The sequence below is a fragment of the Priapulus caudatus genome, unplaced genomic scaffold, assembly GCF_000485595.1.
Source record: "Priapulus caudatus unplaced genomic scaffold, Priapulus_caudatus-5.0.1 Scaffold1604, whole genome shotgun sequence".
Lineage (NCBI taxonomy): Eukaryota > Metazoa > Priapulida > Priapulimorpha > Priapulimorphida > Priapulidae > Priapulus > Priapulus caudatus.
In genome coordinates, this window is record NW_014578665.1 from 40,373 (window position 1) to 64,142 (window position 23,770).

The following is a 23,770-nucleotide window of genomic DNA, read 5'->3' on the forward strand; positions in this document are numbered from 1 at the left end:
TGACAGAACACAGCGGAGGGTGCTCACAACCACTGGTTGAGTGTTGGGTGAAAATGATCAACCCCAAAAATGATGCAAAGTATAAAGTAGCCTGTGTTGTGCTTCAAGAGAGCTGTGTCCCAATTCTTGGTGTCTCGGCAGCCCAGCAGATGCAGTTGCTGGAAATAAAACACGAGAACATTATGAAGGTGGAAACACGTGAGAGTTCGAAAGTTCCTCTCACGAAGGAGGTACTTATGGAGGAGTTCAAGGATGTGTTTGAGGGTACCGGAAGGTTGCCGGGGTCCTTGCACCTTGAAATAGACACGTCAGTACCACCTGTAGTTCATCCGCCAAGACGTGTCCCGATAGCACTGAAGGAAGCATTAAGAGTCGAGCTGGAAGACTTGGTGAAGAAGAGCATTATTGCCAAGGTTACCACTCCAACCGACTGGGACTCCAGTCTTGTGGTAGCAAGGAAGCCTAATGGTAAACTGCGCATCTGTTTAGACCCTAAAGACTTGAACAAAGCGCTGAAGCGCAGCCACTACCTTCTTCCCACCATTGAGGATGTGCTCCCGAATATGAGTGGGGTGAAGGTCTTCAGTCTGTTCGATGCTAAAAATGCTCATATCTCACCACGTTCAATACGCCGTTTGGAAGATATCGGCGGCTCCGGATGCCGTTCGGAATAAAACCGGCTCCTGAGGAATATCAATGACGGCAGGACGAGGCACTTGAAGGCTTGCCAGGCATGAGAAGCATTGCCGATGACGTGCTAGTGCAAGGTGTAGGAGACACTGTGGAAGAGGCTCTGGACAATCATGACTCCAATGTCCGTGCGTTCTTACAGTGGTGCAGACAGAAGAACCTGAGGTTAAACCTGGGAAAAATGAAGCTCAAGCAGACACAAGCAGCATATATTGGGCACCTACTCACTAGTCGATGGCAGACCCAGAAAAAGTGAGAGCAGTGGAACAGATGCCACCCCCTCGAGATGTACTGTAACAACCACGTTACAAGGCACTCCCCCCCCCCTCTATCGGCGGTCGACGGAAACATTCATCCTACGGCGTTGCCCCTAGCGACCACGTGCGATCAATACGGCCTGCTGGCCATTCGTTCTACGGCGTTGCCCCTAGCAACCACGCGCGATCAATGCGGCCTGCTGGCCATTCGTTCTACGGCGTTGCCCCTAGCAACCACACGCGATCAATACGGCCTGCTGGCAGGGCGAGCTGAACAGTCAAAGATGGCGGCCCGCCCACGCTGAAACACGCTGCTGGAGTACCGCTACGTCACTGGCACCCACGCCGGCTGGTTAGGTTATTAACACCACCCTCCCCAATTAGCGGCGCGTACGTGTCGTGATTAGTGGTGCCGGCCCTAGCATGGAGGCTCGGCTCGGCGATGCTGCGCAGCTGATGCGATGCGACTTTTAGAACCAGTCAGCCGTGAAGTATCGCCATGTCGTGGGATTAAAGGATTACATGCGTTAAATGCACCGTGAAAAGCTGTTAACGCCCGGGACAGCGGCCATGTTGAGCGCGCGCGACGCGTTTGTGCGGGTAGACGGAGCCACCTCCTGGACGGTGGTACGGCAGAATAGCGGGTCTTCCCCGTTAGGGGCCACCATCGTCCAGGGCGAAGGTGGTGAAGCCAAGCGAACGCGGATGAGACGAACGCGGTGATTGGCGCGCGTGGCACGTGGGTGAGCATGCACCGCGCGCGTGGCGACGCCTATATAAACTGCTGCACGAGCAGAAATCGGGGAGTGCTCCTCTGACTCTGGACACGACCGCCCGTGTATGTCAAGCAATAGTCTACTTCAATAAAACAACTAGTCATGGTATATATTCTCTGACTTTACTCTTGTCTATGTCTTTTGGCTATGAATACGACATCTTAATCTACAACTGTATAGTAACGTAAAAACCTTCGTTACAGTACCAGCTGTCAGACGACTCCTTGGCCTAGCGAATTATCTTAGCACCCAAACTAAGTGCTTTGGTGGAGCCAATGAGGGTGCTGACACAAAAGAACATTGAATGGCATACAAGCTTTTAGAGAGCTGAAAGTTGCCATTACAGAGCAGCCGGTTAGGGCTACCGCCAGTAGGCCTACTAGGCCAGTAGCCGAGTAGGGCACCCGAAAATTATTATTATAGAGCAGCCGGTGCTTCGGTACTTTGACCCAAGAGAAGAGGTGGTAGTGCAGTGTGATGCTTCAGAGAAAGGGTTAGGTGCAGCGTTTATGCAGAAGGGGCAACACATTGCTTTTGCAAGCAGAGCCCTTACAGACACAGAAACTCGATACGCACAGATCGAGAAAGAGCTCCTTGCCTGTCTTTGGAGTTACCAAGTTCCACCAGTACGTATATGGAAGGCCGTTTGTGGTACAGACCAACCATAAACCACTGGAGAACATTATGCAAAAACCGCGTTATGCGGCACCGAAACGGCTGCAAACCATGTTGGTAAAGCTACAAGGCTATGACGTAGAGTTGAAATACCAACCTGGCCCTACTTTGTACCTGGCGGATACGTTGAGTAGAGCATACGTTCCAGGAGATCCTGAACTGGATAGCTTCGAGAAGTACCTGAATAATGTCAATGTGCTGAGTTACCTGCCAATTTCAGAAGGTAAACTCGAACAGATCCGTGCTGCTACTGAACGCGACTTGAGTGTACTTAAGTCTTCTGTGTTCGAGGGTTGGCCCGAGAAGAAAGATACTGTGCCGGGAGATATCAAGCACTATTTTAGTCTAAGAGACCAGTTGTCGGTGCACAACGGAATCATCTTGACTGGTGACCGCGTGGTAATTCCCAACTCAATGAGAAGGGAAATGATGGACCAGATACACAGCTCACATGTTGGCATTGAAGGCTGCCTGTGGCGGGCTAGAGAGTGCCTGTATTGGCCAGCAATGAATTCGGAAATTCGCAATTTCATTGTTGCATGTGAAATCTGCAACTCGATGCCCAGGAAGCAGCAGGAGACGTTAGTGCCACATGATGTGCCTGGTAGGCCATGGGCTACGGTGGGAACAGATCTGTGCTATATCGATGGGTTGAATTACCTCGTCACCGCGGATTACTACTCAAACTTTATTGAGGTAGATTATCTGGAGGATACCAGAGCAGAAACAGTTGTCACGAAACTAAAGGCACAGTTTTCACGCCACGGGATACCGGATTCTGTCGTGAGTGACAACGGCCCACAGTTTTCGTGTGATGTGTTTGCGAACTTTAGCAGGAAGTGGGGTTTTGAGCATAATACCTCATCTCCTCGATATCCGCAGAGTAACGGTAAAGTGGAAAATGCGGTGAAGACGATCAAGAATCTAATTATGAAGTCAAAGATGGCAAAATCTGATCCTTACCTGGCTATTCTGGACTTCAGAAACACTACAACCCAGGAAGTAGGATCGTCGCCAGCAAAAAGGATCTTTGGTAGGCGTACAAAGACGTTGCTACCCACCACTGCAGCTCTACTCAATCCCCGAGGTCTACCGCATGACTGCGAGAGGGAGATGATCACTCTACTAAAGCACAAGGCAGCGGATTATTATAATAAGTCTGCAAAAGATCTAAGAGAGTTGTCGCAAGGTGATGTAGTATGGATACAGCCTTCCCCAGCGGGAAAAAAAATGGGTTAAGGGTTGTGTTACCATACAAGGTCCAACACGGGGACTTATAGTAGAAACCGTGTCCATTTGAGGCAATCAGCAGAGAGAGCGGACAACCTCTGCTCACCAGCAACTACAGAAGTCACGGCTACAGAAAGCCCGAGACAACTGGAGAGTCCTGCTGTTCAACCGGTTCAGAGGCGACTGGAGAGTCCTGTCTCAGCTGAGCGACCGACAGCTGAGCCTACTGAGCCACCGCCACATGTAGAGAAACAGGAGCAGCCATTCCGGCAGGCAACAAAAATGACATCCATCAGTCCAGCCAGAACCAGATCCGGGCGGACGATCAGGAAACCTAAACGTTATGAGGACGAGTAGATAGCAAAGAAGCTACCACCTGTAAATATATAATGGTGATGTGTTAGTGACATTAAAGAATAAGTAACGATGTGAGTTTAGTTGTAACGACGTTGTGGTAGACCTAGATCTTGAGTATGAATTTGTGAAAGGGCTAATGTTGTTTATTTTATTATAATTTGGTTGATAATGCCTTGAGACCCATTCATCTATTTTTCTCAATGTATAACGTCTCTACTTTATTTTGCATCTATATCACCTGTACATTGTACGTGTTATTTCATAAAGAGGAAGGATGTCACAACACATTGTTATAACACACGTTGTTATAAACAAACACCTGAGCGTTTGTTACGCCGACGCCACCTGGTGTGAACTATAGGAGGCTTAGCGTATATAAGGCAATGCCATGTGGCAGAAGGCCTCTTCTTACCTCGTGCGTGCTTATACCTGTATCCCACCAGGTGCTCGATAATCAAGCATGGTGTTCTAACATAACTCTAAATACAGTACGTGTATAAGTATTGTAATACTCCCCCTTCCCGGTATTGCTTGAGCTTGTCCTCAGCTCTTGTGACCTGCTGCCACCTAGTGTCAGAATCAAACAATAACCGCTCAACTTAACTATAAATATTACAGATTCTATATCTACGATACTACAGCTGCGAACCCCAAATTTCCCTTTTATGCATAGCATGCTAAGTTTAAAATTAGCATTTTACCAATTTATGCATGTTACTTTCAGAGCCAAAATTGAGCTATATTGAATGCTCCTAGAACTCTGAAGTACTAGAAAGGTTTATTGTATGGGACTATACTAGGAGATTCAGAAATATGAAGTTAAATTTTTGCCAAAATTATGCTAATTAGCATAATTTATGCCAGAAACGTCTAATTTTCCTGTATTTCCTGAAATATAAGCTAAAACATTCATGTTAAAAGTTTTTTAATTGTTTCAAACTGCTACTCACAATTTATAGACAAGGTAATCCTTTTCTTTTCTTGTAGTATATTCTTTTTCATTCCTTTTTAACGCTTTTTGGACCTTTAGGTGTGAATCGTCAATGTTTCAGAAAATTTTCGTAACAACGTGTAATTCGAGATAGGATATCAATGTTATGCTATTGTGAATGTTATCCTGTAAATAAACACTAACACAGTAATCCAATGTCTTTCTGTGTTCTTCTCTCCATATATAGTTAGTTATAAGTGACTTTATATTTGTACTGGGTATGATAACGCTTGAAGCATGCTGGGAAACACATGGCTTGGTCGCAGTCCTCACAGTAGTTTCGAGTTTGATGCCGCTGGTGAGCCTGCCTATCAGAGCACACAATACACTCTGGCCTGTAGGATTTGTTGACATATTCTGCACAGAAGTGACCAACTAAGCATCTTTTCCTACGCTTATCCACAGTGTTTCCTTTGTCTTTAGCATGTGTACGAATGTTCAGAGGAATGAGAGAGTCAATGACTTTCTCACGGAACATGGTCTGGTCAATGTTGACATCAGGATGGCTCTCTTTGTAGGCAATGTGGCCATTGACAAGTGCTGTTTCTATCACATAGTGGTACATTATCTGATACCACTTCTGGGACTTGTGTGGATAGCAGTAGTAGGCTGAAAGCTGGTCAAACCTATCGACCCCACCCATATATTTGTTGTAGTCTTGAACTAGAGCAGGCTTTTTCACCGTACGCTTTCCAGTGGCATCCTTCTTCAATCGGATTTCCTTGTTGACTGTTTGATTACCATGAAGTGTAGCGAGGAGTGTTTATGGTATATAAACACCGGCTACACCCGAGCCCGCCCGTCGCGGGAATGAATCCCGATGGTGACACCTAGGTGCGACAAAGGAGACGAGGCGACGGTGGAGGACCACCTGCTCTCGAAGTCGCACCGTGAGAAACTCGCGCCGTGAGAAATGTGTCACTAAGGCGCGGGTTTTATGGTGACCAATTACGGACGGACTTAAAAGCGAAGGCTCTAGCCGAGCTCGGCAGAACCTGACTGTCCTTCCGACTGACTCTTGTTCATTACTCATAGCTTGTATCGCATACCTTGTGCCTGCTTCAACTCTAAACATGTCAAGCAATAAACGCCAGTGTGGTACGTTACTACCTTAGTTGTTGTCTATCTGTTGGTTTGCGTTCTCCCATCCTTGTACCTACCTACATACCTACACCTACCTGCGCCTAGCCTTAGATCGCCAGTAGTCTTACCCCGCTAACGAACGACATCGTTACAGAAGCGTTAAAAGGCAATTCACATGTTTAGTGTCCTGCCACGTGGTGAAGGTCAGGGAGTAATTTGCACCATGCCAAAACACAGGCAAATCACCCTGTTTCAGTTTTACGTCTTTGGGACCAATGTTCTTTGGCAATCCCTTTCTATTGGATCGAACAGTACCACATGCACCCATGTTCTTCTGTTTGAGGCTATGAAACAGTTCTGGGTAGGAGAAGAAGTTGTCCATAAAAACTTTATGGCCACTACCATCCATTCCATCCAAAAGATTTCGAACTACATGGGAACCCAATGTCTCGTCGCCACGGTCATCCTCCAACTTCCCTGTATAAACTCGCCATCTAAGGTTAAAACCATTTCTAGAATCACAGAGTGACCAAATCTTTATTCCCCACTTTTTGGGTTTATTAGGAATATACTGTTTGAAACTCAGACGTCCTTTGAACCCTTTCATTATCTTATCCACCGATATCTCTTGATGTGGCACATAGGCGTCCAGGTAGGTATCCTTCACGAGATCAATCACGGGGCGAATCTTGTACAACAGATCATAGAGGTCATGACCCCTCGGATGTTGTCCTTTGTTATCACAGAAGTGCAGAAATGACCGTAGGATATGGTAGCGGTCCCGTGCAATCACTTCAGTGTAAGACGGAGTTTGAGTTAGCCAGAATCTATCCCAGTAATCAGTAAGTCAATTTTTAGAGCAGAGTCACATGGCAATCTCGATGGCAACAAACACCTTCATCTCCTCCACTGTATTGTCCTTCCATTTCCTGGACCTGGATGATGGTGGAATTTCAACAGGGTTGTCAAAAAACAGCAGGGCATAGTTATTAGTCTCTCGTGCCATAACAGTAAATATTCCAACAGGAAAAAACTTGTAGAAGTAGTCAATAGGTTCATCATGATCAGGGTCAATTACACCGGCTTTCAAACCTGGTTGTCCTTGATACAAAGGGTTAAATGTAGGCTGCACATTTACATCAGGACCCAGCTTGGCCCAATCAAAATTATGACCTGCAGCCCTAGGCATATTGGCTTGACAACGTCTTTGCCTAGGAGGGGGTGCATCATCATCGCTTTTATCATCAATGTCCATGCCATTCTCAGATTCAGTCTCAGAATCTACATTTTGACCCCCATCTGAGTCACTGTCACCTTGTACACTGTTAGCATTACCGCCATCATAGCCCAAATCATCGCCAGACATGTCAGAATCATCCCCCGAGTTCTCACCTTCTGATTCACTGTCCGCAAATATTTCGTCAATTAATGGTTCTACACTCAACCTAGCACGTGGTCGGGCCATTTAAATTTGTGTAAACAAACTTTTAGACGTCAAAATACTCGAAAAGAAACACCTGGTTTTATCGCTGGAAACCGGAAGGCCTGCTCATGAACTAACCACTAATGCCAGCTATCGGATGTTTATGGAACTGCATATCAGTCTGAGTGCATGGAAACTTGTATGGGACAAAGTCGCCGATCAGTGTACAGCCGCATGATGGGCATTTTTATTTGTGTGCTGATCGGCGTACATTCGCAGCGAAAGGGTTAGTATAACATATATCACAATGAATTAACGTTAAAAAAAATCTGAAAAATTCCCCAGGGGCGTAGCTAGGGTGAAATGGATGTGTACGCACACAGGCGGGGGTTGCGGGTGTCCTCCCCCAGAAAATTTTGAAAATGTAGATCGCAGGAGATGGTATTTGAGGGACTTTTGAGTAAATATACAGCCTTCATTCTGACTACGACAATTATCTTTTTACTAGAACTAAATTCTCTTCATGAGCAACAAGATGTGATCACAACTAATCATATAATTTTCGTTTTATTATCAAGTCATGTTGAACTAACGCACATTCTTAAACTCTCTCTTTCTCTCTCTCCCTCTCTGTGTGCGTACGTGCTTGCATGCGAGCGAGCGTATGCGTGCGGGTGCGTGTGGGCACGTGTGTGTGGCTCAAACACACACATCACATCACGGCATTGTTTAAGTCACGTTCGTTATTCAATGTGTAGGGGTGACTACCGCTGGGATGAGGGCGACAGCAACTCTTTCTTGGAATTGTGAAAAAGCTGAAAAATGGTTGTAACCTGCTTTTCCACTCAATTATATAATTTAACCTATATGCATCAGGTGACGTTTTGTACAGCCGCGCGACTATGTAACAATATTGTTAATTCAACAGAGGGGGTAGCTACCCACTCCACCCACCCCCCTAAATCCGCTACTGATGTAGTAAGCTTGTGAGTAGAGATATCTCAATAGACATATGGGTGCTTCTGAGCTATTGAGTTATAAATAACGTCCGTAACTTTTTGGGACCTAATTTTCCATATATCTGTTTATAACAAATTATTAATGTAGTAGAGTTTCAATTTTAAGCTGTAGAGATAAAAACAATAGTTTTGACCAGAATTTGTCATGGAATACTAATTTTATACATGTTTTAGTGTGAAAATGTCAATGTTTTCTCGTGACATTTTATGACGTGTCATTTTTGCATGCTTTTAACATGTTGTATAAATATTTAAATTTTATTCCCCTCCATTATAATGTCTTAGTTATGGTTAGAAACGACATAAATTGTTTTGATGAAACAAAGAAATCCTTAAAATATATTATTTTTTAATGTTTTATCTTCTTTTGAATTTAGTAGTCACGGACGTTACCTGTCGGTCAAAAAAACACTTACATTTTGCACTAACATTTAAAACCCACACAAATACAGTATAACATTGGAAGTATCATTAATACATACATTTAATGTCTTATCTTCATGACCACTGCTCTTTTTTCTCAAGGAATGCGATTACACATCAAATAAATCAAATAAGAAATAAGTGCCTGCATGTCTGTCAAATATAACGTCCATAACTTTGATGTAAAAAATAAAATCTAGACATGCTGTTGGCATAACACCCCTACTCACAGTTAAAGTGGAACATTCCACAGGAAGTAACATCAGGGATTTGTGTCAGATGCATCTGAGAAAGTTGAAAATAGAGACAAATGGCTGTCTGTCAAATATTTCCTGAGTACTTAACGTCCGTGACGTTCGGACGTTATTTTTTTCAACAAAATCTTTAAATACATGTGCATGGAAAATGATATCATGTCCAATATCGATGTTATTATGCATGCAGACATTAAACATATATAAATATCGATCATTCAAGTGGAGAATGTTCAGATATTGACATAAATACGCTCGGACGTTACTATTGACATTTGATCACAATTTGTTATGGGTATGTCAAAGTAAAAGTCACGTCCGTATCAGGATTGCAACACAAATTATGTAGCAAATACTTTCCCTCTTTGTATGTATAATTGATAATCGTGTTCACAAGTAGGTTTCCTTCAAATTCTGCCATCAAATGTGTCCTTGTTTGATTTTAAATAACTTAATTTTGAAGTTTATATTCGGACATTACACAAGAATTGTCAATTTGTCAATGGTAACGTCCGGAAAACTATATTGTCGAAAATTGTGGCATATCTTCCAACAAACATGTTAAAAGTACACATAGTGTAGCTCACATTGTAATACAGTGCTTGCAATGCTTTCACAGTTTTAGAAGTCTACAATACTTTGTATATAAAATTGTGAATTCAACAAATTTTAGTAACGTCGACTCCGTAACACTAACAATTTAATGTATTATTCTGTTCAAAATGATAATTTCTGAGAAATGATCATTATAGGCACACAGCACGCATCTAACTTGTTGTAAATTGACATTCATCCTCAATTTAGCCCTTGTATTTTTATTTCAAAACCTTGTCAAAGCATGTTGAGTAACGTCCGTAACTTTCAAAGTAACTCATAAAAAATCAGAATTTTTATATATAATGCACTCAAAACTATCTTCTAACGTAGCCTTTCTAAAATTTTAATACATCATCTATAATCAGGGCCTATACAGTACAGAATACATGCAACTTTATTTTGAAAGGTGTTGTCACAAAAATATTACTCAATAGCTCAGAAGCACCCATATGTCGAGACGAGGACCAGTCTATGCTGGATGACTGTGTGAAAATGGTTGAATCAAGATATCAAAAATTCCTTTGAAATCAATGAAAAATGAATTCAACGCTAAATAAAATATAACAGTTTACGGTAAATAAACAGATGCTTTCACGCTAACGCTAATTTCTATCAGGGTATCAGGAGTCTGACTGACTGACTCTCGCTCTCTCTCTCTCTCTCTCTCTCTCTCTCTCTCTCTCTCTCTCTCGCTCTCTCTCTCTCTCTCTCTGCAATAAAAAAACGTTTGGTAAAATTATGTGTACGCAACTGCGTATCTGTGTTGTCGTAGCTACGCCCCTGTTCCCACACAAGTTCCCGAATGGTTTCAGGTCAGAGACTGTGGATTTGTATAAAATAAATTGTAGCCGTTTGTGCTCTCGAGTCGTGTTGTGACACGAAATTTATTTACTACCAAACTGTTACTCTCCACCTTTTGCAAGGGTATTGCTCCAGTGAAGATTAAACGTTTATTGACGAATGAATCGAATCAATCACACGTTTTGTTTGCAGAGGAGATATATCTCTATGCTCAAGCCAAAAAATGAATTTTCAAAAAAAATTCATGAAATTTCCAGCACCTAATTATGTTACCACACAAATTTTGAATTTTTATGTAAAAATAGTATTTTAGATATTTCTCAATTACCACAGTGAGGAAGCAAAATTTTCGCCACAGGTTAAGCACAATATGTACCAAAATAGCGCATCACTCAGGATTTTTCGTTAAGTTTTATATTTACTGAGAAAAAATGAAAAAAACTGTTTAAAAATCAAGTTGTGTGTTAGTTAGAATTGAAAATTTTTGCGAATAAAGAGGCATAACTCGTAAAATACGGCACTGAATAACAATCCCTGACGCGTTTTTTTTTACAGCAATATGTTACCATTAAAACGAGTGTAAAATTAAATTATTCCGAGTTGTAATCACAGAGATATATATCCATTTATACATCGGCTACTATGTCAGAAATCGAAACGGAGAAATCGGAGGTTTTCTATTTTTCACAATGATCGACCGCCTGTGTGCATAATGGGTGAACGTATGTGAAACATCTACTGTTAGTAGGTATCACAGTGATATTTTTAAAGTGCACAACATTTTTAAACTTTGTGGATTTTATTATAAAGCTCATGAAAAGAAACATTTTGATACCTCATTTGTCAAATTTGAATGTATACTTTTTGAGATATGCTTATTTAAAAGTAATGGGAAAGGGTCGATTTTGTTTAAATTAACGCATAAGTGATAATCAGTAATATTTGCACAGTCATATCTCAGAAAAGTACCCTTCAGTGACATTGAACTGATGTCATCTTAAACTACCTATGCCTATGGCATACAACTCTCCTATTTTTTTTCAGGTTGTGCAAAATTTTTATTTTTTTTTAATGATTTTTTGAAAACCCTTGTAAAGCATATTTTGCCATGTGTAACAATGCACATTTTTACTAGTTGCGCGCAAGTTCTCAATGCATTTTCAAATCCACATAAATTCAAAACCGTACGGTACACAGAAGTAATCTTTGGAGACCAAGCAATAGGTATCAAGTTTAAAAGACTCTGTGAATATGGACCATGACAAATGTCCACTCATTTTTTAAACTGTATCCAAACATAGCCCCGCAACGCACCGCGCGCGCGCGCTGTGGCTCTAAACTGCCGCGCAAGTGCATTTTTAACAAACAAAAATGCACGCCATTCATCAAGAATAAAATGTAATTTCCATATTTGTCATTACATCAATTTTGAAATACATGTTTACTAGTCTAGATAACTATTCAGTCGTTTCGCCATAAATTGTTTAAATTCAAAGACCTCAGTGAGTACAGTGAGTGCTACACCAGCTGTACGCTCCTGCAGATGGACGGATATTCCTGCAGCCTTTATTGATCTAATTCCTTCTGCTTTACAAATACATAATTACAACACTAGGTATGCCTCAAAAGGTAAATACACAGACCTGCCTCCAGGACTAACTATGGTCTATCTCGATTTAAGTCTCTGGCCTCAAGGATATGGGAAACAATTCCTCTTGAAATTAAAACCCTCGCCTCACAGTAAATTTAAACATGATTATAAGCTATTCCTTCTAGACAGCCAGTAATAATCAATTAAATTAAATTAGTGCGTGTTATTTAGGACAATTGGTTATATATTATATTATAATTGCTTGCTTGCTCTTGTTACTTATTACTTATTACATCAATTGTATATTTGTTCTACTGTTCCTTCCATATATATGTATATATGTATTTTTTTTTTTTTTGTACGTAGACAGCCAGAAATGTTCAATTAAATTAGTGTATGTTATTTAGGACCATTAGAAATTAGTTATATATTATATTATAATTGCTTGCTTGTTCTTGTTACTTATTAAATCAATTGTATTTTTTGTTCTACTGTTCCATATATATGTATATATGTATTTTTTTTTTGTACGTAGACAGCCAGAAATGTTCAATTAAATTAGTGTATGTTATTTAGGACCATTATAAATTAGTTATATATTATATTATAATTGCTTTCTTGTTCTTGTTACCTATTACATCAATTGTATTTTTTGTTCTAGATACTGTTCCATATATGTATGTATGTATATATTTTGTTTCCCTCTTATTTCCTATATTTAGTTTAATTGTACTTTTCCCTCAGACTTTTTATTACCTATGGTAGTGGTCAACTCGAAAGCTTATTGCTACTTTGACCACTACGCACATTCACCTTGAACCTATCGATTCTATATTATATATTTCTCTCCCTTTTTACTTCTATCTGAAATTATCTGTACAAATGAATGAAAAGTGCAAAATAAAATGAATCTGAATCTGAATGAATCTGAATCTAGCAACACATAAACAAAACATAAACACCGACTCACGGCCCGCCAGTGTGGACCGGCAAGATCGATAAGAAAGATACAGCGCTGATTATTTCGTCTTCTAGTTCTATTTTTCCCAAACTGCAAAATATCATCAAAACAAAAAATACGACCGTAGAGGATATATATAGTAACTAATTTCGTGAAAGAAGTGATTAGTTTTGACGCTCGACGCGCTTGATCAGTTGCCGGCAAAGACGTTACCTTCTATCGCTGCGCGCATGATTGTAACGCGCTGTGTTGATGCTTTGTTCGTATACCTTATATTCAGCCGCTATGCGCTGCTACGCCATCTCACGGTGAATATAGAGTACCGAAGCGTGACGTCACGGTGGCATGACAACGAACCCACTGGTTCTACACAACCCACTGGCTCCATAACATTAACTGCGTGAAAATGTTGTGCGTACGTAAAACACGAGTATGTGCGCTGCAGACAGCGGTAAAGCATCGGTAGCAAGTCGATCTTACAATATTTAATTTATTTTATTTTATTTTTTATTTTATTTTTTATTTTTTTATTTTTTCGTTGCTTTTCACTTCCATCCTTTGGAAATCTATAAAAACTGCAAATAATGGCTCTCACTCTCAGAATGATGGTTACAATCGGGTACAAAACACGACAGGCAGTTAATGTTACCAGATCATATGATTGTGTAGAACCAGTAGGTTCGTTGTCCTGCCACCGTGACGTCATCACTTCGGAGCTCTATTGGCTCATTGCCTCATTGCTTATCGGGTTCTTCGTTAAATTCTCTTCAATTTGATATGAAAATCACGAAAAATGGTTCGCCGTTTCGATGAAAATTACCCGATTAAAATCCTTAACCGTAATTTTAGAGGAATATTTTATTACCTACCCCAACATATTTCACATGAAATTAAAGCTAAAACCGTGCTCTGTGTGACTGTTATGTTTTCTAAATGATTACTACATCGGCGTAAAAGCGCCTGGGACTAGAGCAGCCCCTTGCAACGATGGCTTTCCACAATAGCTGGTGAAAGACGTAATAAATGCCCAGCTAGCAGAGTGTTCAGAATCTAATACCTCTGTGAGTGAATGGTATATTTTAATGAAAATATCATAAATCAAGAGTCTATACATTCAGCTTTCATATATGCTATATAATTTTCCCATTAAAATAATAATCTTGGTGCGAATTTCGCCTGTTGAAAAAGAAGCTTTTTCTCACTCGCGGTGCAGCAGGAACCGCAATAATGTGCTTTACTGTGATACCTACTGTTAGTACTTACTGTCACATATCCAGATGAGACGGGATACTAGAGAAGCGTTGCCGAAACGAGATGTTGATCCGAAGCGCTGAAGCGCAGATCTTTCGCGCAGTTCCGCGGCAAGGCGCACGGCGACCGGGAACGTCCTACGACAGTATGCAGCGCTGGCAGCTATGGATCCGTGCGCCGAATGAATTGGCGGCGCACGGATCCATAGCTGCCAGGCGAACAGTCCGCAATTTTAGTGGGGGACAAGAGGGTAGACATTTGGGACGTGAACAGTGTTCACTTGTTATAAAAAGTGTAACCGAGTAATGTGTTCGTAACCGAGCTGTGTCACGCGAAATCACAGAAAGACTGTCGAAATTCTGACATTCGCGAACCTTGCCCAGTAATGGAAACGGCTGTCAGAATCAGGAAACACCTACCGGCGCTCTTCGCGCCCCAACGCTCCAACGTTTTTGCAACGTTCCAATGGCGAGGCTCGTACGGGAGTTGGAAAGCAGTGCGGCCTGCCCGCCGCCTATAGCCCATAGACTGGCACTCTCTCGCACCTCTCGGCTTAGCTTAGTCACTCAATGGCTAATCGAGGTGGGAGCGAGTCCTAGTCTATATATAGCCTTTGCACCTCGCAACCTTCTTGAAAGAGAGTAGGCCTATACTAGAAACATTAACAATTTCGTAGTAAATAGATTTCGTATTTAGTTAGCATTATATTTTATTGAAACGGTCGAAGTGCCTGTGGCGGCGGCGGTCCGCATGTAGACTGGTATTACATTCCACACCTACGGCTACGGCTACGAATACTTGTATTACTACAAGTACATGTGTACACTAATTACTACTAAGTACTACTACTAGTACTAGTAGTAGTAGTACTACTAAGTTACCAGCACTACTAGTACTACTACTAGTACTAGTAACTACCAGGACCGCAGGAGCTAATAGTAATAGTAATAATGACTAACTCTGTTACTAGTAATTAACTTACTAATAATGACGAACCCTAACCATAACCCTAACCTATTATATTGATATAATATTATATTTATATTGATGTAAATGACATTGGTTTTATTGCGCATGCCATACATTGGGGCCCATATAATATTGGGAGCCATGTTCTCTATCCTTGAACCACTAGTACTACTAGACTACTACGACTAGCAAGAAACGCTCTTTGCTAGGGTTAGAATACCCCTAGGCTATACTAGACACAGGCACTTCCAGCGTTTCAATAAAATATAATGGTAACTAAATACGAAATCTATTTACTACGAAATTGTTAATGTTTCTAGTATAGGCCTACTCTAATAATGGCTAATAAAATAATGGTTAATAAATACAACTTGTCAGTAGGACTAGTACTACAGTACCAGCAATAGTCTTAATGTTTGATTTCACCTAATAACTTCACTTCAACACCGTTAAATACACCGATGCAACACATAGCCGCACGCCATTGTGCATGCACAGATACACAGTAGATAGGAGCTGGACAACCATAAATCACGTCAGGCTGCCGTGTCAATTGACTGGTACCAGATTAAATATTCCAGATCTAAGAAACTAAGATGGCTACGATAATTAAAAGCCCAAGTAGACTGGTACGACCTTCACTCAGCCAACTATCGTTGGCTATACTGAAGTGAGTTACGCTAGCGTGTTGAACTCTGCGACGCGCGGCAGTCTAGGTCATCGATCCGAGCGGTTTTTTAAAAAAAACTTGGAAATGGTACGTAGATGGACTCGTTGCGCCATCTATGGGTCGCGATAACTTCCATATTAATGTGAGGGCATGATCCAGCAAAAAGGGAAAATTATTTTTCTACACTTGCTCGACGCGCGCCAACAAGCAAGGTAGCAATTTCGAGCATTTGGAGTTATTCTCGCCCTACGTGCATAGTCCAAAGGCTTGCGGAAGCGCCAGAACTGCTGAATTGACCGATCAGAGGCCGATCTGATACAACCGTTAAAGTCATATTGACAGCGCAGCGATTTCGTTCTAAAAGGCGCCACCAGGTGGCGCGAAGCGCGCTTCGCGCGGATATCAGCTGCAGAACGTCCAGGGATGAGATTGGATAATTTAATTTTCAGCTGAAATTTTAATTAGTAAACAGTGGAGCGAGCAATGCGAGGACTGTTGGTCATCGGAAAGCTAGGGGGGTCCGGGGGCATGCTCCCCCAGAATTTTTTTAAAAGAATGGTGCAATTTGGTGCATTCTAGCTATTCTGAACAAATTATAGGAGACTCTTGAATCACCTTTTCAAGTTCAAAAGGAACAAACGAACTATAATACGAAATCAGGGGCTGAAAATAGGGCAAGTTTTTTTATTAAATGTCTAGACATAATGAATTTTTCTGTTTCCACCGGTTGCTTGCATTGTTTTACTCAGACATAACCTGCCTTGCTGCGACCAGATTTGAATGAAAAAACACAATGCGAATGAACAATCAGTGCATAGTCATGCACACAACATGCACGCAGCAACATGTAAACCCGGCCCCCAGGCCAGGCATGGTCGTTACGTGATCAGCTACCTCAAATGTCTGCCCCTCTACTGCAGCCTGTGAACGAGGATTTTCTTTCTGGTACGCAAAAACAGATACACTGTATACTTCGCTGTCAGCCTACTGTCTACACTCTACAGTCTACAGTCAGGTGCTGTTGAGGGTATATAATTTAAATTGTTACATTGTACCCACTCCCAATTTCTCAACGAATTTAGACGTTTCCCAAAATCGACCCCTGGGACTGTCAAATCCGCGGATTTCCGCGGATCCGCGGAAGAATCTCATCCCTGCATATCCATGACTAACTGACACCACTTAATTGGTAAAATGTTCCATGCACCTTGAGAAATTGTGAGAAATTATGAGGTTACCATCAAAATTTGCAGGCAAAACGCGCGAACACCGCCCATTGCCTGACGTCACTAAGCTATATATATATGTCACCAAATGTGTGCCCAATGTAACGAGGTGAAAGAACTATTTTGGGCAGCGTGGGATAGTTTACCTATCACTGGCAGATGACAGCTGTAGAATGGTTGATGTTGATGGCTCAGTGAATATTGTGAAAATGCTGGTTGTATCATGTGTCTGACGTCATCAGTGAGGTCAGCCGCGGCTCACTACACGTGTACGCGGGCAATCAAAACGCTCTAAAAGTTCACATGTATCGTTATATGGAGAAACGAGCATGTACAGACGTGGCACATAGTGTTAGCCATCGAATAAAGTTGAAAATGAAAAATCAGTAAAATTTTGCCTAAAACCTTGTGTTTCTTTACTATCTTTCGCCTATTATTAGTAATAATTTCCCATAAATGCCGTTCATAAGCTCCTCCCCAACACTCAATTTCACTGCACACACGACAACAAACAACAAGAATAAAGAGAACATGTCAAGAGCAAGAAATCTCTATATTCGTGTTGTTTGTGCACAGTGGCATGTACGTGTGCGGTGTACTTGTGTGTCGCAGAAGAGCATGTGAACGGTATTTACAGGAAACTATCGGCAATAATAAGCGAAAGAGAGTAGAGAAACAGTTAGCTCTAGTACTATATAGCCCTTCGCTCTGCTGCAGGGCTATAGAACATTCTGTGTTGAATCCTCTCACTTTTTCTGCTCCCACTGCTCGCACGAAAAATGGCTCACAAGATGCAAAATGATCGGGCTTTTTAAACTGTGTACGTCACGAATTTCTAGCACCAGCAAGTAGTATATTTGTGTTATTTGTACAAAATAAAATGTATGAAAATACAATTCGTGTTTCTGTTTACTTTTCATGCTTATATATACCTTCTTTATACTCCCTAATTTGCCGGTGCATTCGATGTAACCAAACGCTCGACACAAACAACTGCCATTAATTCGAAACTCTTGCGTGGCGTCCAGACGTTTCCAATGGAGAAAAAAAAAATAAGAGAAAAAATATTTTTAATTACAACTATGTCAAAATCTGTGACTGCGGAGCGGGGGTGCACCGCGGCGAGCGCCTTAGACGCGAAGTCACAAAAGGGGGATCTGGGGGTCCACCCAGGGGAAAAATACACGGGGGCGGCGGGCGATTTCGCCCCCGAAATGCCAAAAAGAGCCCCCGAAAATACGATATCGGGGGCGACCCCAAAAGCAAAAGTCGCCCTGGAAATCGATTGTCCAGGTCGGTCCCGCGCCTTGCCGATCTCGATCGGCCTCTGCCGCTAGCGGCAGCCGGTTCCACGGCGCGGTAGAATTCCTAGTACGGTGTGGCTGTCAAGTGTTTATCATTAAGCATGCATGTGTGTATTGCATTCAATCAAGCGCGCGCCGCCGCCCGCGCGTATATATACGTGTGTGCCTGTGTGCCTGCAGGCGTGCTTGCGTGTGTGCCTGCGCGCGTGCGTGCGTGCGGGCGTGCCTGTGTGCCTGCGGGCGTGCTTGCGTGTGTGCCTGCGCGCGTGCGTGTGTGCGGGCGTGCCTGTGTGCCTGCGGGCGTGCCTACGTAGACCCGTAGGACCAACGACCCGTAGGATTATAGAACGTAATCCATGGAAAATCCTAATGAAATTCACACGTATATTTTTCCCTGCCGGCACACTCGTGTGTCATTCCCGATTGTAGCTTTTTTGTCAATTCCCCGAAAGAGTTTTGCTGCCGCTCTCTCATAGTCCAGCAATGCCAACCCTCTAAATTTTAGTAGTGATTAGTACCACGCCTGAAACATCGTGCCCCCCCCCCATACTTCAATCATATGCCGCCCCTGCCAGCAGGCACGTACGCAGCGTCGATGTGCACAGCCATTCACACGTGCCTCGCGGGCCGCCTTTCTCAAACCCCTGAGCTTCCAGGGCCCTTACGCGGGCCTTGGACCCAGCCCGCAAGAGACTTCGCGTATAAACAATCGATCCTCCTAGCTCGTACAGGCGGACATTCCACTATTTCGGGTAGCCGTAATAGTTTCTGTGTTTAGCTGAACCTGTGATTATTCACTATTCAAGGTGCATTTTGTGGTTTGTGACTTGTGAGTTGTGTTATCATGTTAGGTCTGTCAGTCTGATGCAATAACTGTCTTGAATATTGACTGTGTCTGTGTGTGCCGTGTGTGTGGTGTGTGTGTGCGTGCGTGCGTGCGTGCCGTGCCGTGCGCTGCGTGCTGTGCGTGCGTGTGACGTGTGTGTGGTGTTGTGCGCGCCCACGAGTGTGTATTAGCTACTGTGCTTGTGTGTTACATTTGAGGAAACAGCCCTGGAAAAAAGTCGCCCTGGAAAGTGGAAAAAGAGCCCTGGAAAATGAAAAAGTAGCCCCCGAAATTTTGGGGGGGTTTGCAAAAAGAGCCCCGGAAATAAAAAAATTAATTTTTTCACTGGGTCCACCCCCCAATTTTTTTTTCAATAAAGGCTGTAAACATGATTTCCACGCCGCTATTGAAATGTAAATCATGCAAATTTATAATGCCATGAATGCGGTGAATGGGATTGCCGCCATGTCTTTCGATGTCATGAATGCGCACGGCGATCTCGCGCATATCGTTGTAGCAAGACTTGAAAATTGACCAATGGTGTGAGAGCCAAGATGGCGGTGCCCATAGAAAAATTGGCGCCGCCATATTGGGTCAGAGAAAATACGGCATGGTACTGACGAAACGAACCAAGAAACGGAGGAATCCGGAAAAAAATACATTAATAAAATAATCAGGAAATCCGGAATTCCGGATAAATCCGAAAGAATCTCATCCCTGACACTACAAATGTAGACAAAACACATGGGCAGCCTATTACATTTCGGGTGACATCACGTGCGTACGTGAGAGCATTTTAAATGTAATCGCAAGTAGTGCTAGCACTTTGAGGAATAAATGCATAAATACATGGTGTAAAGTTGTGGAAAGTGTTCAAAAAGATAGGTGAGAGGTCCATGTAGATAAATAAGTGTTAAAAAGCCCGATCATTTTGCATTTTGTGAGCCATTTTTCGTGGGAGCGGAAAAAGTGACAGGATTCAACATAGAATGTTCTATAGCCCTGCAGCGGAGCGAAGGGCTATAGTATAGTATTAGTACTAGAGCTAAGAAACAGTGAGACTAGTCTTTGGTAGTAAATACATTTCGTGTTTATTTACCATATAATTTTTTTTATTGAAACATTCCAAGTGGCTGCCTGTGTCTCACTGTGTGCGACTTAGCTCCAAGAAACGGTCATACATCAAGAGACCATCATCGTCACACAGCATGTGTTGCACAGGCACTTGGAACGTCTCAATAAAAATAAAAAAGTAAATAAACACGAAATGTATTTACTACCAAAGTCTTAATGTTTCTCTACTCTATTTCGACTATAATCACCTGTAAATGCCGGTCAAATGCTCTGCAACACACAAGTACACCGCACGCTAGCTGCTGCACACTTAGCTCTAGTATTAGTAACTAGAGCCCGCACGCGCAACTGTACACGGGCTATAGTTACTATATATATAGAGCTACTGCACACTGACAGCAGACACATAAATATATAGTATATGTATATATTTATATGTCAGTGTGCAGCAGCTAGCGTGCGGCGGCCAGCGTGTGACAGTGTGTTGCAGATGAGCATTTGGGCGGCATTTACAGGAAATTGTCGGCAATAATAGGTGAAAGAGAGTATTTACTGTATTTACTGTATAGCCACACACAACATTATGTCGATGCATGGCTATGAAGGGTTAGGCAGCTATTGCTTATTTATAAACCCTGGCTCGACCAATGGCGGCTAAGCCTGATCTTGAAGTCGAGACTGTCTTTTGACGTTACTATTTAAGTATAATACTAGTTATGTTTTCAGGGAGGCTGTTCCATGTGTCGACCAGGTAAAAAGTTCAGGTCGAAAGAGTAGAGAAACATTTAGACTTTGGTAGTAAATAAATTTCGTATTTATTTAGCATTATATTTTAATGAAATGCTCCAAGTGCCTGTGATGTGTAGGACTGCCTATATTGATGTTAGTCACAAATCCTGGTCGTATCAGCGACTGTGCCTGTGGACCGTTACTACTTGCAGCTAGGGCCTGCATAGCTCTAGAACTATAGCCCTCCGCTCCACCGCAGGGCTATAGAACATACTAAGGCAATTTCCAGGGAATAAGCAAAAACAACTTTTTTGTGGTTAATAACTTCTTCGGTATGCCAAATAAAGCACATTCTCTGCCGCACAAATGTCTTAAAGGGACAGTAGCCTCTAGGATTTTACTGCATACAACTATACTTACTGTATAACAAATCGTCTATACCCACACGTATTTGTTACCAGATACCTAATTTAATTATTATAATTAATTACACATCAACGCTACGAAATTTGAACGGCGCCATGACACCCGCGACCCGCAGACCGGTGGCTGGCGGCGGGACTCCGAAAAGTCTGCGATTTTGATCAGATTTCATTTTGCACGTGTATGCGAGGACGCGAAGGGCTAATACGGGAAAAGTGGAGATTTAGTATTTATACAGACCCATGAAAATACTATTTACCGACACGATTCATTTACGGCGGACACACAATTTATTCATATTATAACTGAACCCCTATATATGTCGTTTATAAGAGATTACAATCTTTTGCTTTTAATGAAAACCCTAAGAAACACACCTGTCGTTTGCTAGCCCCTTGGCTGGAAACGGTGGATTTTGCGCACTTATCAGATCGTCGGCATCTGCAGTGGCGGCCAAGCACGTCGTGTGTTAACAACAACTGTAGTAGTTAGTTGTTTAAAACTTAAAGAACAATATATTTCTAAAGGGGGGGGGGGGGGGGGGGGTAATGATGAAACCATGAAACTTTTTATGTAGCGGCTAATCTATAACCTAAATTAGGCTGAAAATAACCCTAGAACCTAGAGTAAACTCTCTTTTAAAGTTACTAAAAACACTAAAATTAAATCCAGCGATAACCTAGAAAGCTTAAAATGTTGTACTATGCTATACTTACTCAGGTCGACCGAGTTTGTTTACCACCCACTTGTAATCGCTCATTGTTTCGCATAGTGAGAGGCGGGCAGCAAATGTATTTCCACGTGAAGGGTGGGGCAGGTTGCATGCGTTGCCCCCAAACCGGCACTACCTGGCACAACGAAAAATGTGGTTTACAAGCGATTTCACCTACATTTTTGTTTTAGTAAGCGAGTTCGATGGTGAATAAAAATACAAATGTATACAAACATGAGCTTGCTGGTTGTTCACTGGTCCTTATTCTATCTTCCGGTAGTATTACACGAACCAGATACTTCATCTCGTTTGACATATATCGTCACTTTTCACACTGCAGTGGGTTTTCACTTAGTTACGCTGTAGAATGCTGGCGAGGCCACACTCTAAATTTGCACACACAGCTCTTGGCAATGAGCACGTAGGCTTCTCGGCCGGTAGCCTAAGGTCGGACGGTGCAGAAAATTCGCCTAGAAAATTAAGCTTACGTTGCACCCATGCTGGAGTTAAAAATTACAATTTTAACATTTAAACTATATTATAGAAGCCTTGTTTTTTTTATGGTTTTCCCCGCGTTTTTTTTTTAAATAAACGCTGTGCGCTGGTAAAATAATGCTGAACTACTGTTCCCCGCGGAGGAATGATGTGTACTGAATTGTTATCAGTAAACTGACGCTCCAGCGATTGTGAGCTTTTCGGCACATCGTTTTGGGGCAATTAAAGTTGCATAGCAAACCGTTATCCTGCTAGGCCCGAAGTACAAGTTGCCGAATGGCGCTGGCCTAACCGATCACTGCCGTGGCTCATGAAGAGCTGTGTGTGCAAACCTTAGACTGTGGCCCGCCAAGGGATTACGTAACTCAAGGTAAACAACCATGTCGTGAATAAGTAAGCCGGATTTATGCGGTAACAACGAAGGAAGCTCACGTGGTTTGTAAATACTACCTGGAAGATAGATATAAGGACCAGTTGAACAAAGACCAGGCTCATACTTTGATACCTACCGACCTTTTAGTCATTTGTATTTCTTTATTGCACAATCCGGAACTCGTGAACGAACAAAGAATGTAGTGAAATCAGTACCAAATCGTTGTCTTAACTGCCTTTGGTCATTAACGTACGCTCGGGGGGGACACTCTCTGATATAACTGACTGATAAATAATACAGTTTAAGCCCAGATCCTCCTTTGATATTGAGTCTTCTACCCAGGATAGTGAGGCGAAGAGGCTGACGCGTTTATGTGCCGGCGTCCAGTCACACCATACACCCCACGCACGCATCCGGACCAGAATCAACCGACTGAAAAATCAAGCCATTTTGGCCAGTGCGGTTGTCGTTTCGACCTTGGGTGTGCGTCAGCGAATTCGTGGTACTGTGCCGTAGTCGTTCGAGCAACACGAAGGCTGACCCAGAGCGGCTATGCATGCTCGTTGTCACTTTCCTCGTGACGCGCGCCC

General features: G+C 42.5%; 2 protein-coding genes across 2 annotated transcripts; one reads left to right on the plus strand and one right to left on the minus strand.

Moving 5' to 3' along the window:
* Positions 1-53: 53 nt before the first annotated feature.
* LOC106817133 (uncharacterized protein K02A2.6-like) lies at positions 54-3,435 on the plus strand. The gene is made up of 4 exons (XM_014821780.1): positions 54-572; positions 707-942; positions 2,302-3,181; positions 3,382-3,435. The coding sequence occupies exons 1-4, from the start codon at positions 54-56 to the stop codon at positions 3,433-3,435; spliced, it is 1,689 nt and encodes a 562-aa protein (XP_014677266.1).
* Positions 3,436-5,163: 1,728 nt separating this feature from the next.
* Positions 5,164-7,429, minus strand: LOC106817134 (piggyBac transposable element-derived protein 4-like). The gene is made up of 3 exons (XM_014821781.1): positions 6,235-7,429; positions 6,026-6,041; positions 5,164-5,705 (listed from the first exon to the last, which is right to left on the minus strand). Exons 1-3 carry the CDS (start codon positions 6,664-6,666, stop codon positions 5,164-5,166), a joined length of 990 nt encoding a protein of 329 aa, XP_014677267.1. The 5' UTR covers positions 6,667-7,429.
* Between the last annotated feature and the right edge of the window lie 16,341 nt (positions 7,430-23,770).